Below are 13,985 nucleotides of genomic sequence, written 5' to 3' on the forward strand. Positions count from 1 at the left end.
TTTTTTTTGGGGGGGGGCAGGGAGATGGTACTGAGATTTGAACTCAGGGCTTTGCACTTGCAAGGTCATACCTCAGCCCTGGATTCCCTTTCTTGATACTCCTGAGAGATAAAGTAAATCTTTCATTTCTTTCCCCATACCCAGCAAAGGAATGCCAAAAAGGAGTGTAATGGACTAGGCTGAGTGCCCTTTAGTGACCTGCACAGTGTGGGCACTGGAAAGAGGTCAATGGCTTTTAGCTCCTGAACCCTGCTTGCAATCAGCTCTGAAGCCTCCTCTAAGCAAAGGAGCAGAGAAAGAACAAAGTGCACTAAACAAGCCAGCAGGTTTCCGCTCAGACAAGTCAGGTATCCATCAGGAGGAACAGGATAACTGTTAGATTGATAGGGGAGGCTCTGGCCACTATGGCCTGCCAATCGCAACCTCAGGTCTGGGTACAGATGTCCACTTCCTAAGAATTCTGGTGAGATTTTCACACAGCTGCTGGAGAGTGGCTTCCACACATTGTTTCACCTTTGGTTTCTTGTACCTTGGTTTACCCAGGTATGGACAGTCTTATATTCCTTACACCTAGATTTCCACAGGAATCACAACCACCAATGGCCATGAGAGTGATCACTTTTTTCAGGTGATAGGGATGAGACCAGCAAGTATCCCTGGTACTGCCAGGACAAGCAGCAGCATCTACATTCCAGGACAACCCACAGGCCTTAGACGCAGAATCTAAGAGGCAGCTCACAACCAAGGGGGAGGGGAGAAAAGGAGGGGGCCTAAGCCACGGGGCACAAGCCACAAAGAGTTGCTGAGGGAGGGAGGACAGGAGGGCAAGGGAAGAGCCTATGGAAAGAAGGTAGAGAGAAGAAAAGGAGTCTTCTCACTTGTAACCAGGGTCCATGAGCTGCGTAAGGATGCTCCTCAGTGGCAAAGGCACCTTCCACTCCCGTGGAGACAAACGTGATGGCCATGTCACCTGTGATACTTTTATATGTAAAGTGCCGTCCATGCAGAAGCCTGCCCCTGGGGGTAGGAACATGGAAGAGTGAGGAATTGGGCCTAGAAACAGCCTGAAGCATAACAGGCCTGGCCAAGGCTCTGGGACTATGGGGCCACATTCCCTGGGGCAGGGTACCTGGCAAATGCTCCCCTGCCCACTAACAGGGGACTGTAAACCAAACATGTTCATTTTGCAGCACCTTCAGAGAGATGCCTCTGACACCAGTTTTCTAATGACATTGTTCCAAAGTGCTCTAAGCCAGCGGAGACAGCTCTAGATCACAGTTCAAAGGGCCTCGGGGGTGGTGGATGCCATCTCCTCATATACTGGTGAGGACACTGAGGCCAGAGAAGGAAGTCAGCAATGTGCCCAGGGTGAAGAGAGAGTCATGTCCCCTTTTGTTTAGAGGGTGGAGGTAAGTGGTACCTAACAAATGACTCCTAGCGCTTTCACATCAGGGCACTTGCAGAATCCTCTACCTGCTCCTGGGTTTTTCTGTAACATTTAAACAGCTACCCTAGGCTATAAGCATACTTTATCAAAAAAAAAAAAAAAAAAAAAGCTGAAGCCAAGAAGGGTCATTCTGAGGGAACTGTAAGAAGTCACTGTTAAACCCCAGTCTGGAAATACACCTGGGGGAAGGACAGGCAGGGGCAACCAATGGAGACACCAGTCAGCAAGGAAGCAAAACTGGCTCCTTGCTTTCTTAGGCGCCTGAGATTAACCCTACTCCAGGCCAAAGGCTTGAGCCTTAGCCTAAAAAAGCAGCTGGGGAGGAAATGGCTGGGGTCCTGTTCACTTTAACCACTTGCTATCTTTGTGCTGCTGCCCAGGGTGGTTGACCAAGGCTGGCTATCCTCTAAACTCAAGGAAGAGTGGGGATGGTTAACCATTGTCACCATCCTCCAAGGTTAGTGTGATTCCTGTTGCCTTCTTTGCCAGCAGAGTGAAGGTGGGAGATCCTAAGGGCATCAAGGAGGCCAGCTACAAGAGATCCAGCCCAGTGCAGCATCCCTAAGCAGAGAGTTGAGTTCTATCTACAGAGCTGGACTCTGACTCTGGACAACAGTAGAAGGAGCACAATTGGGCTTCCTGGTCCCTCAAGGAGTCTGCTGGGCTGGTCACTGAGTGTGAAGAACTGATTGTTTTTGCATGGAAAAAGCAGCAAGCAGGAGGCAACAGAACCCAACCCACCAGAATACTTTCCTTACAGGCCACTGTGACTGGTGACACAGCTACCCCTCACACAGGGCTTGTGGGATAGCAGGAGGCACCTGAGATTTCTTTGTCACTGAAGTTTCCTCAAGGGGGAAGGGCTAAGGGACAATTCCTGGACAAAGGAGACCTATTCCCTGTGGAGCCACAGACTCTGAAACATGCTGAGGAAGATCTGTCAATCAAGCAGCCAGACAGAGACCAATGTATCTCTGTGGCCATAATTCTTTGCCCACTGGGGGCTTCCACTGCCCTGTCCTAAAAAATACAAAAGGGAACCTCTTTCTAATGAAGATCTACAGGCCATTGGCCCCACTGCTCACAGACTTCTCCCCACGTAGGTTGCCCAGAGGCTTGGGTGGGGAGAACACTACATAGATCAGTGATATGGCAGCTTGGGAGTCCCCAGTCTCCCCCACAGACCCAAGATGGAGCTGACCAAGTAGCTCTCCTTCCTCCCCTACCCCAGATTCTGCTTAGGTTACAGGGTGCCTCCATGGGCAAAATAGCCAGCATAGGGCCTGGTGGCCCCTGGAGGGCTCTGAAGAACACGTGTTGGGGAAGGGGGGATAAGAAGACACTAAAGGGTCCCTGAAGCTAAGTTGGGTGCTGTGGGGCTGAGCTGCATAGCAGGACTGTCTTGGCTCACCTTAGACAGAGAGGAATGAGGGCTCCTGACTCCTGGTTGAATTTCAGATGTACACTCTCAAGCTGCCTCGTGCGGATCAGCTCATGGGGAATAATGGCCGTGGAGCTGTCACTTTCCAGGCTGTCTTTGCGGCTCCTGTGAAGCAAGCACAGGAACAGGTTTAACACATGGTGAAAACCATAGGAGCAAGATGGGAGTTTCTGATGAGCTTCTGATTAGTAATAATCATGGTATCTGATAATGATAGCAGCCGTTCTTCATTCTGTGCTTGCCAAGTGCCAGCTGCTGTGCCAAGCACTTCTCACTTACTGGCTACTCCTCACAATGTTCCCATGAGGTGGGCATACTGGGACTAGGGCGGCTGAGTAACTTGCCCAGGTTTCATAGCCAGTGAGCATGTAGAGTTGGCATTTGGTCTCAGGTAGGTCTGGTGCTAGCACCTACATCTTTGGCCAACAACACACTATGTTAAAGTCTATGCCACAGCAACTTGTTTTTCCCTCTGAGATAACAGGAACTCCTGGGAGCCCTTCCTCTCCTATTTTAGAACCCAAGACCCCTAGCTCTCCAAAGCTGGCATGGGAGAGCACCATGACCATAGAAAGGCTCTGAGCATGCCTACTCCATTTTTCTTTCTTTCTTTTTTTTTTGCAGTACTGGGGATTGAACTCAGGGCCTACACCTTGAGCCACTCCACCAGTCCTTTTTTGTGATGGGTTTTTTCAAGATAGATAGGGTCTCGCAAACAATGATCCTCCTAATCCCTGCCTCCTGAGTAGCTAGGATTACAGGAATGAGCCACTGGTGTCTGGCTATGCCCATTCCTTCTAATGGCCAGGCACTGCAGTGAATACATCCTTCATCTAACCAGGGAGTGACATAATCTTTACTGAGGAGAAGCTGAGTGCTTAGGAATCAGACCCATGGCCAGGCAATAGAACTGCACCCCCACCCTTCTGAGCTTCCAGGCCTCAGGAGCCCAGTACCAGATTCCTCCTGACTGTGGCCTTATCCACACTAAGCTGCCACGGCTGCCTCACATTCCCTCCTGCTAGCCCTTCACCAATAGCTTGTCCCACAGCTGGGCCACTGGGTCCTTTTGCATTCTAAGATTTGCTCTTTCAAATTCAACTGCCCCCACTGACAGCCTCTCAAATCTGTCTCTGCAGGAAAAGAAGATCACCCACTGATCCCATTCAAAAGGCCGGATTCTGGTTTGGGCTGTGAATCTCAGAACAATTCCCCAAGTGTCCATCAAAATATAGGGTGAAGACCTCTAGTTATTTATCATTCATGTGGCAGGCAGGAACCACCCAGGATGTCTGGGCTGGATTGCCACCCAGAGGCAGGCCCCACCTCCTCAAGCAAAGGGGGATGAGCACTGGGCTTGCAGCCAATGAGGTACCTCATAGGCAGAGACCCTCCCACAGGGCAAGGTGTGAAGTCAGCATTGTCAGCAAGGGCCCTGCTGGGTCAGTGGTTTGAAAAGCTCCTCCTCCCAAGTAATGAGCACAGTTCCCTTCAGATGGTTTTCTTCCTAGGGAGGGTACATCCCCAGATTTGACTGCTCTTTCACAAAAGCAGTCCCTTTCTTAGGTTTCCCTTGAAAGTGCCTATCCCCTTGGCTTTCCTTGGCAAGTACTTTCATAAGACCAGTGAAGGAGACAAACACTATGGCTAGGGGAGTCACAGTATTTCAGGACTGGAAGGGAACTAAGAAGTTGTTTAATTTACCTCTTTCCTTTTCAAAAAGGGGACAAAGCATCTAAGGCCACAGGCTGGTCTGTGGCAGGTCAACCTGGTAACCTGTTTTTTTTTTTTCTTCCAGTACTAGGGTCTGAACTCGGGCCTCATACTTGGTAGGCAGGAACTCTACCACTTGAGTCATGTCCTCTACCCATAACCTTGAACTTCTGACCAATACTTTTATATATATAATTAAAGAATATTAATTGTAGAAAGGAGTTTCACTGTGATATTTCAATATATCCATATAATGTACTCTGATCAAATCACCTCCTTTATTACCTTCTCAACCTCCCTTCCTCTGACCAACTCTTTTCTACCCAGGCTGCTAGACATGCCTTCAGAGGAGAGTAACATAAAACACCTCATTTCAGCCAGGCACTACGGATGGGCTCAGGTGACACAGGGTGCCACTGGGGCCCAAACAAGCAGAAAACAGGAAAGAACAACAGCCATGTTTGTTGAGCACTTCCTCTGTGCCAAGCCCACTGCCAGCACATAGGTTCATTCATGGAATAGGCTCTGTTAATCTTTTATATATTTTTTCTTTTTCTTTTCTTTTTTTTTTTTGGCGGGATTGGGGTTTGAACTCAAGGCTTCACGCTTGTAAAGCAAGCACTCTGCCACTTGAGCCATACCTCCAGTCCAAGGCTCTGTTAATCTTTTTACAGATGAGGTGAACTGACAAGCTTAAGGTCAAAGAGGGAGTTTATTTTCTACTTTTATTATTTTGTGGTGCTGGGGATGGAACTCAGGGCCTTAAGCATGCTAGGCAAGCACTCTACCACTGAGCCACACTCCCAGCCCCACAGAGTGAGTTTAAGTGGAAGAGTCAGGTTCTTATGACCAGAAACAGCCATGGTCCCCAAAGGGGGCAAGGGTAGGGCCTGCAAGAGGATCCTACTCTCTGTGGCTCAGGCAAAATTGCTGATGAATAGCAGCAAGAGGTAGGCAGAGGGCTGGTAGAGAAGAATCAACAGCACACAAGGCTAGAGGGCTAGAGAGTCTCAAGCTGGAGGGAAAAATAAATTGTTGAAAGTCAGCTAAAGTCACCTTGGTAACTGCCACAACACACTCACCCAGAAAGAGGACATCAAACCCAACTGCAAACAGCTTTAAAGAAATGGAAAAGAACTTAATCATCTGAAGAATTAATGTGACAAGTGCCCACATTTACACCTCCCACCAACCTTCAATCATTTGAAAAAATGTACTTTAATCTTTTAAGAGAGAAAAAAATTGCAAAATGCTAGATCTGCAATCCTGGAGCCTGGGTATTTCCGGCATGCTGCTTCAATGGAAACGCGGCTACTCCACACGCAGGAGCCCAGCTTTTTGCTGATTTGTTTTTTCTGGACATCGATGCAGAAGCATGAATTATTTGTGTGGGCTGGGTGAGGTATTAAATCTGCAGCCGACACAGGTTTGCAATGTTTTGCATGGTTGTCAGCTTAATCTTAGTCATAAAAAAATAAGTAGTGTGCTCAGCAGCATGGCCTAATTTCTCAGCTGGGCTGTTTTCTCCCTATAGAAGAGAAGGTAGAGTTTTGGGGACTGGAAGGGACAGAGGCTTCTGGGGAAGTACGACCCACATTCACTGGGGACTGCTAGGGCCAGGGGGCCAGGGGAATGCTCCAGGAGGCAAATGGCAACAGCACAGGTTCTGGGTTTGAATTCTATGAGACCTTGGGAAAATGACTTAACCTTCCTTTAAACTTAAGTATTTTCTCAGTAGGAAGAAATATCTGTAAGGTCATTATACAGATTACATGAGACAACCTCTAAGAGGCTTATGCCTCAGTGTCTGGACTGCAGTAGGTACTCAAACTGTATCTGATTGCTTTTAAAGTCTCTCTGCTCCTTCTGCAAGAATGTAGATGGCTTAATAGAAACTTGTTTGCCTTTATCCTGGGCAACTACCTTTGGCTAGATCAGTTTCCCTGCTGAGCTTAGGAGAAGGGAACATCTGAGATGGGGTTTGAAAGAGCTCCTCACTCCTGTGGCCCTGGTCAACCACTGGTGCTCTGGGAAGACACGACAGGCCTGCAAAACTTGCTGAAGCCTTCACTCCACTGAGGGAGGAGCTGACAGGGCTGTCTTGCTTATACAGAGCACAATCCGCCTTCTTGCAATTCTCAAACCCCTAGCCCTTAAATTGCCCAGCAATTTAATCCATCTTTCCATGACAGACTTCTGAATCCCAAGGCTGCTCTCACATCCCATCAACGTTTTTTCTTTCTAGGATCTAGGGCCTCAACTTCCAACTACGTTCTTTACAAGGTTCTGAAATCCTCCATCATTCAAGTCACCCTCTCCTGGATTCATTTTAACATGTCAAAGCTACAGTGTCATGTCCATAAATGAAGTATCATGTGTGGAAATAAATACAGTATGTGGTCTAACCAGTGCAGATCAGAGAGGCTCTGTGATCTCTCTTGTTTGGGACACCTTATTTCCATTAAAACTGTTATCAAAATTATCTAATCTTTGTAACCTCATCATATTACCAACTGATACCACACTCCCTCTGTCAGTGAAGTCTTCCTCACACTTTCTCCTGCGGGCTGCTCTTAGATCTCTTCTCTCCTATCTAGTATGTACTGTTGATTATTTGGAGCTAAAAGAAGACTTCTGTGTTATCTGCATAGGGTTTTAGGTAGTTTGGATAATTTTGAGCTTTGACTCTGGCATATATCATATTGGCATCCTGACCTCACATTACTGACAAAACTGATTAACTAGCCTTCGATGTTCTAACCCAACCTTTGATTAAACAGGGAACATGCCAGGGCTAGGCAGACAGTCTGACAAACTGACATCATTAGTCTTTGGATACATTCATCCAGCTGATTATAAATCAACCCACCCTTCCCATCACCAGCCTCTTGCCCTCCTGGATGCTCTCTGGACATTTCTGTCCTACCTATAATAATGTCAGAACATTCTCAAAATGTCTTGTTAAACCCTGCTTATGTAAGGTGACAGTACTTCTTTTGTCTGCCAGGCAGGTAAGCACTTCTAAAGCCTGACTTTCTGACTCTCAGGGCTATTTCCCTTAGTGTTAAAAGCTCCTGGTTGACTAATGTAGTCCAGAATTATCATGAGAATGACACCAAGCTTACTAGTCTAGACAGTACAAGATGGCTCTTGGCATCCTGGAATTTTTGAGTGCTTCCAGTTTGCCAACATTCTTCTCTCCTGTTCCCTCAAGATCACTGACACCAGCCTCAAGATTCATCTGCTAATTCTCCTGATGTTCTGTAGCACAATACATGTGGACCATGAGATCTGAAAGCAGGCTTCCACCACTGCTTGTGTGACTTCCCAGGCTGATAACCATTTGTTTTCAGATGGAAGCATAACACAACTAGGGTAAATTTTGCTCTCTGCCACTGATTATTGTTGTTCTGTTCAAACAACATTGCCTAGGTTTTCTTCTTCTAGCTAGGGCAAAAATAAAGTCCTTTGTGCTGGTCATAGCACTTCTTTGTAAGACTCAGTTCTTTCAGCTTCTTTTTTTTTTTTTTTTTAACTCTGGTTTTGTTTTTTTTTTTCTTTTGTGAGACAGGGTCTCACTATGTAGCCCAGGCACCAGGCTTGAACTCAGGGTCACATGCTTTGCTAGGCAGGGTGCTGATCACTTAGGCTACACCAGCCCTTGGTCCCCAACTCTTGACCCTCTTGCCTCAGTCTCCCAAGTGCTGGGATTACAGAGATGCACTACCATGCCTGGCTTGATCCTTTTCTTCTCTGGGTTGGTATAACACACTTCTCCTTCTGGCAATTCTTCCAGAAACCTGAGTCGTGTGAAGAATCCCCTACATACTCACACTGGCTGCTGGAGATATATGCTGCCTCCTGATTGTCAGGGAACTAGCCACAATAATAACATTAAGAGATACCTTTCTCTGAGTGCAGACAATAGGACTAGGTTTCGTGCTAAACCCTTTATGTACTTTGCTTCCTTTCATTTTCATAACAGCCCTATAAACAGGTGTTATTTCCCTCATTTTAAAGATGAAGAAACTGAAACTCAGAGACTTAAATAAGTAGCCCGAGGTCATGCAATGAGCACAGCAAAGCTGAGATAAAACTTCAGGTTTTTTTGATGCTAGCTAAAACATTGCCCTTTTTATCCTTTAAAAAACTCCAATCCTCCCCACCCTACTTTTTTTTTTTTTTTTTTTTGTAGGTTTGAACTGAGGCCTACACCTTGAGCCACTCCACCAGTTCTTTTTTTATGATTTTTTTTTTTTTTAAGATAGGGTCTCATGAACTATTTGCCTTGGCTGGCTTCAAATTGTGATCCTCCTTATCTTTGCCTCCAGAGTAGCTAGGATTACAGGTGTAAGCCACTGGTGCCTGGCTAAACACACTTTTTTTGAGACAGGGTTTCACTATGAGCCCAGGGTGGTCTCTCTTGACCCTGGGCCTCAACTTCCCCATTGCTAGAATTACAGGTGGGTTCCACTATACCCAGCTTAACTTCCATCCCTTTTGAGTGGTATTTTCTTCTGGGGTTTTAAGGCCATAAAGAGACATCTCTTTTCCCTAAACTCTTTGTTTTTTGGTAGGATTGGGGTTTGAACTCAGGGCTTCATTTTGCAAAACAGGTGCCCTACCACTTGAACTATACCTCTAGTTCTTTTTACTCTGGCTAGTTTGAAGATTGGGGTCATGAACTATTTGCCCAGGTTAGCCTCAAACCTCAATCCTCCCCATCTTAGCCTCCCAAGTCCTAGCTAGGATCACAGGTGTGAGTCACTGGCACCCAGCTTCCCTAAATTCTTAAAAGAACTGTCTTCCTTGAAGACAGGAATGCACCTCTCAATGGGTATTTGATGGAATTTTAATTTAAGATAACCTTCTAAGCCAGGTGCTGGTGGCTCATACCTAGAATCCTGGCTACTCAGGAGGTAGAGATCAGGAGGATTGCAGTTCGAGGCTACCCAGGTAAACAAGTCACGAGATCCTACCTCAAAATACCCAACACACATACAAAAACACGGTTGGCAGAGTGGCTCAAGTGGTAAAGCACCTGCCTAGCAAGTGTGAGACTCTGAGTTCAAACCTCAGTACCAGGGGGAAAAAAAAAAAAAGAGAACCATATATAAAAATAGGCATGGGCTAAGTGTGGTGGTCAGGAAAGCGAGGTGTACCTGGGCTATATAGCGAGACCTTGTCTCAAACCCGGCTTATCCATTGCACTCCGGATGTGCTGACCCCTGCGATTTCCCCAAATGTGGGAAACTCGACTGCATAATTTGTGGTAGCGGGGAACTGCATTGGTGCTCTCCCAGAAAACAAACAAACAAACAAACAAACAAACAAACAAAAAAACCCACACACACAAAAAAAGAGAAGAAAAATAGGTACAGCAAGGGCTGGATGTAACATGCTGCAGCTCAGATTACAGATTCGCAAAAATGTTGGCATTTTGGATCTGAGGACAACTACAGAGGGAAAATGACATGGTTTCATTTTGTATAAGCCAGCACTTTCCAATCTTAGCCAGAGAATCCCCCTTTTACTTAACATGCAAAACCTCCTAGAAGGCTATGGGGACCCCCTCTGGGGACTACTGGCTAGGCGCTGCTTTGACAGATTCCAGGGTTTTCCCTCAACTCTGCCCTGTCTGGCCACTTTCTCCCAAGGCTCTGTACCTCCTACTTCAGCATATTCCTTGTTGGTCAGAATTAGATCTTCTCAGAGTTTCCTTCATCCTTGAATCATGCTTTCAGAGGGTGCTGTCAGACGGTTCTCCAATGCTCACCTGCAACTCTTGGCCTAATGCTGGGGAAGCATCAGTTCCACTGGGCTTGCCTTGTTGCCAAATGTTGTACTTTTTACCTGGAAAGTGTCATCCCCCTCGCCCGCCCCCCCCCCCCACACACTGGGCAAGGAAAGCTAAAACATCTCACACAGTATCACTTCTTTGGCTGTTTTTCTTTCTTTCTTTTTTTTGAGACAGGGTCTCACTAAGTAACCTAGGCTAGCCTTAAACTTGCAGTCCTCTTTGTTCAGTCTCTTGAATGCTTGGACCTTACTTTTTTAAAATTTAAAGAGTAAAATGGTTCTACAAGGTTCACCGTAAATAGTCTTCCCACTCCCCTCTCCGCAAGAAGCCACCAATGACCAATGTCATCTGTTAGCTGATTCTTTTAGTATCTTCCTTGACTGTTTTTTTTTTTTTGGGGGGTGGGGTAGTACTGGGGTTTGAACTCAGGGCCTTGAACTTGCTAGGAAGGTACTTTTGACATTTTAAATATACTTAATTTTTAATTCCCAGTAGTTCCTTTTCAGGTTTTATACCATAGAAAACTCTTTTAGCTTTTTCCCATCCTCCCCTCTCCTCCTGCCTTCCTATCTCAAGATAATTGCCTTGCAACTTTGTGTGCATCTATATTAAGTGTTCACATTTTTATGACTGTATCAATGTTGCCAAAGCTGAGCCATGTAGTATTTTATGATTATGACTTTGTCATAATTCTCTATTTTCCTTGGAATCAGTATTTATTTATTTATTTATTTTCTTTTATTCATATGTGCACGCAATGTTTGGGTCATTTCTCCCCCCTTCCCCCCCCCACCCCCTCCCTCTCCTCCCCACCCCCTTGCTACCAGGCAGAAACTAATTTGACCTTATCTCTGATTGTGTTGAAGAGAGAGTATAAGCAATAATAGGAAGGACCAAGAGTTTTTGCCGTTGAGATAAGTATAGCTATACAGGGAGTTGACTTGCATTGCTTTCCTGTATATGTGTGTTACCTTCTAAATTAATTCTTCTCAAACTACCTTTTCTCTAGTTCCTGGTTCCCTTCTTCTATTGGCCTCTGTTGCTTTAAAGTATCTGCTTTAGTTTCTCTGCACTGAGGGCAACAAATGCTATCTAGTTTTTTGGGTGTCTTATCTATCCTCATGCCTCCCTTGTGTGTATTTATTTATTCAGGGGATCAAACCCAGGATCTTGCACATGCTAGGCAAGAGCTCTACCCCTGAGCTACATCTCCAGTCCAATTGTCATAGGTTTTCATGGTTTATTGCCTGAAAATTCAGTAAGGATGACTAGATCAGTGGTCATAGACTCTTTTTCCAATACTCCAATACAATGAGTACTTATCAATTTCATCTTTTTTTTTTTTTAGTACTGGAGTTTGAACTCCAGGCCACATACTTGGTAGGTAAGTGCTCTCTACCACTTGAGCTACTCTGCTAGCACTTTTTATGTTGGGTATGTTCAAGATAGGGTCTTGCTAACTATTTGCCCAGGCTGGTTTTCAACTGTAATCCTCTTGATCGCTGCCTCCCAAGTAGCTGGGATTATAGGTGTGAATCATTGGCATCCGGCTATCAATTTCATCTTAGGGACATTTCTCCAGAAGGGAAGAAAAAAAAAAAAAAAACAAGACATTTCTTCAGAGGATTCTTCCAACCTGCTGGCACCCGTGTTGGTTGCCTTCCATTCTTGCTGCACAGCCATCATCTGGGCTCAGACTTCATCTTTTCCCTGACTCCTTTTGCTTCCTTCTCATGTTGGACCCCCTTTCCCACACCCCAGCTGCCTTTGTCACTCATCTTGATGGATTATATCTTCTAGATTTCACTTGAGTTTTTAGTATGCTTCTCTTAGTTAGTAGTCTCCACTGACCTGCATTTTCATGGATTTGCAGGCAAACTAAAGTGCCAGTTTTACTCTGTACACTGGTATGTAGCCTTCCAAGAGCAAGAGACCCTCTTATAGTTATTTTTTCCTTTTTCTTTGACACAGGCAGGCCTGGAATTTGTTATGTAGCACAGGTTGTCCTTGTACTTGAAATCTTCCTGCCTCAGCCATCTGAGTGCTGGGATTAGAGGTGTATACCTGCATGCCTGGCTCCTTTTTTCCTCTTTTATAGGCAATGCCCAGTGGTAAAGAGGCCCAGATCTTAAGGCAAACAACCAAGTGTTAAAGTGCTGGTTGACACTTATTCCAGGTGGTTTGATTCTAGATAAGTTATAAAAGTTAAGCTTCAGTGTTCTAATTTGAGAAATAGGGACAACAAGAGCCTATACAGCAATATGCAATAACACCTGCCTGCTCGACCACAAGAACTTGTCCCATCCAGGATTCTTTGGAACATGGAGAGGTGGTTTATGGGATGGTTTAGAGGCACACCTTAGCAATTTAGGAGTGGAAGTAAATCGTCCATTTATTTAGTTTTTACCATCTGTCTATATAACACATTCTATATTTACATTTCTCACTGCATAAGGTGACTTTTTACATATGCTAACACACCCTCTCATTCCAGTGTTAAGACAGACTTCTAATTTCTAGTACTGTATGGTTTATACTATATGCCCTGGTCACCCTACCTATATTTCACAGAGTGGCAGAACCTAATCCATGCTTCCTCTCCACTCTGGTCTCCTCAAATTGAAGGTTCCTAATTTCTTCATATTGGCTAAAAGGGTCCTGGCCATATTCTATCACTGGCAGCAGGGGTGGACAGGAGAGGAGCTGAACAACTAAGAAGACTCCTACTAACCATAGTCCTAGTCCTTTGACAGTCATGACATCTGCACTGGCCACAGAACTTGGGACCTTCTCTTTGCAGACACTTGGGAACAGGAACCAGGGCATCAGGATTGGCAACTATTCAGAAGTGAAGTTGATTTTGGATGGCAGAGTCTAACCCAACCTCTGGCTCCTGTCTTTTTCTTGGTAGATTATTCCTTTTGCTTTCTGATTGCTGATGAAAGCTCTCAGCTTTCCAGAGAAAAGAACCACTTGTAGTAGGTCTCCCTTCAGGACAAGACTGGGAAAAAGTGTGGGTGTGGGGTAGAGGGTGAGGGGGATCAGTTCACCTCCAAAGTTACTTGAGCAAGATTGTATCATCCAGTCATTCTGATAAATTCTCTGATAGAACGATATCAGAAATAAAAAGCTACAAATAATAAAGTACAGCAATCTATATAGGAATAGTCCATAGATGGAATGTTAAGGTGAAATGGTGGCACAGAGTATGGCTGAAGAAGACAGGTGAATAACACTTTCATGAAGGTTGGGGGATTCCCAAATCATCCATTAACTCCTCTGAGCACTGGAACCTCCACCTCAGCCTGGCTGGGTAGGAGACTAGGACCCCGTCTTTCCTGAGTGAGCATGCTCTAGCCAGAGCCCCTGGCTTTCCTTTTTCTGAGAGACTGAGTCATTTCCTTTTTTCAGCTCTTACCTTTGAGCCTTCCTTTTCCCTTCCCTGCAGAAGTGACTCACTGCTGAAGTGTTGGGTGACACTGAGGATCAAGGATGGGTGATAAAAATACTTCTAATTGTGCAGCTTGAGGGAGGGGGATGCAGTGCTTGCACTGAGAGTTCAAAGCACCAATCAGGAACCCTGA

At 45.5% G+C, this 13,985-nt stretch overlaps 1 protein-coding gene and 1 pseudogene across 2 annotated transcripts in view; one reads left to right on the forward strand and one right to left on the reverse strand.

The window, feature by feature from the left end:
• The window catches only part of Sufu (SUFU negative regulator of hedgehog signaling), a 100,591-nt gene that overhangs the window by 14,005 nt on the left and 72,601 nt on the right, over nucleotides 1-13,985 (reverse strand). For both annotated transcript variants that reach the window (XM_020171196.2, XM_020171195.2), the window contains exons 9-10: nucleotides 2,859-2,993; nucleotides 879-1,017 (exon numbers count right to left, since the gene is read on the reverse strand). In XM_020171196.2, coding sequence (XP_020026785.1) covers nucleotides 879-1,017; nucleotides 2,859-2,993 — 274 coding nt within the window. The remainder of the gene's footprint in view (nucleotides 1-878; nucleotides 1,018-2,858; nucleotides 2,994-13,985) is intronic.
• On the forward strand, nucleotides 9,717-9,905 carry LOC141425082 (U1 spliceosomal RNA; annotated as a pseudogene).

Source organism: Castor canadensis, chromosome 7 (assembly GCF_047511655.1).
Source record: "Castor canadensis chromosome 7, mCasCan1.hap1v2, whole genome shotgun sequence".
Taxonomy (NCBI): domain Eukaryota; kingdom Metazoa; phylum Chordata; class Mammalia; order Rodentia; family Castoridae; genus Castor; species Castor canadensis.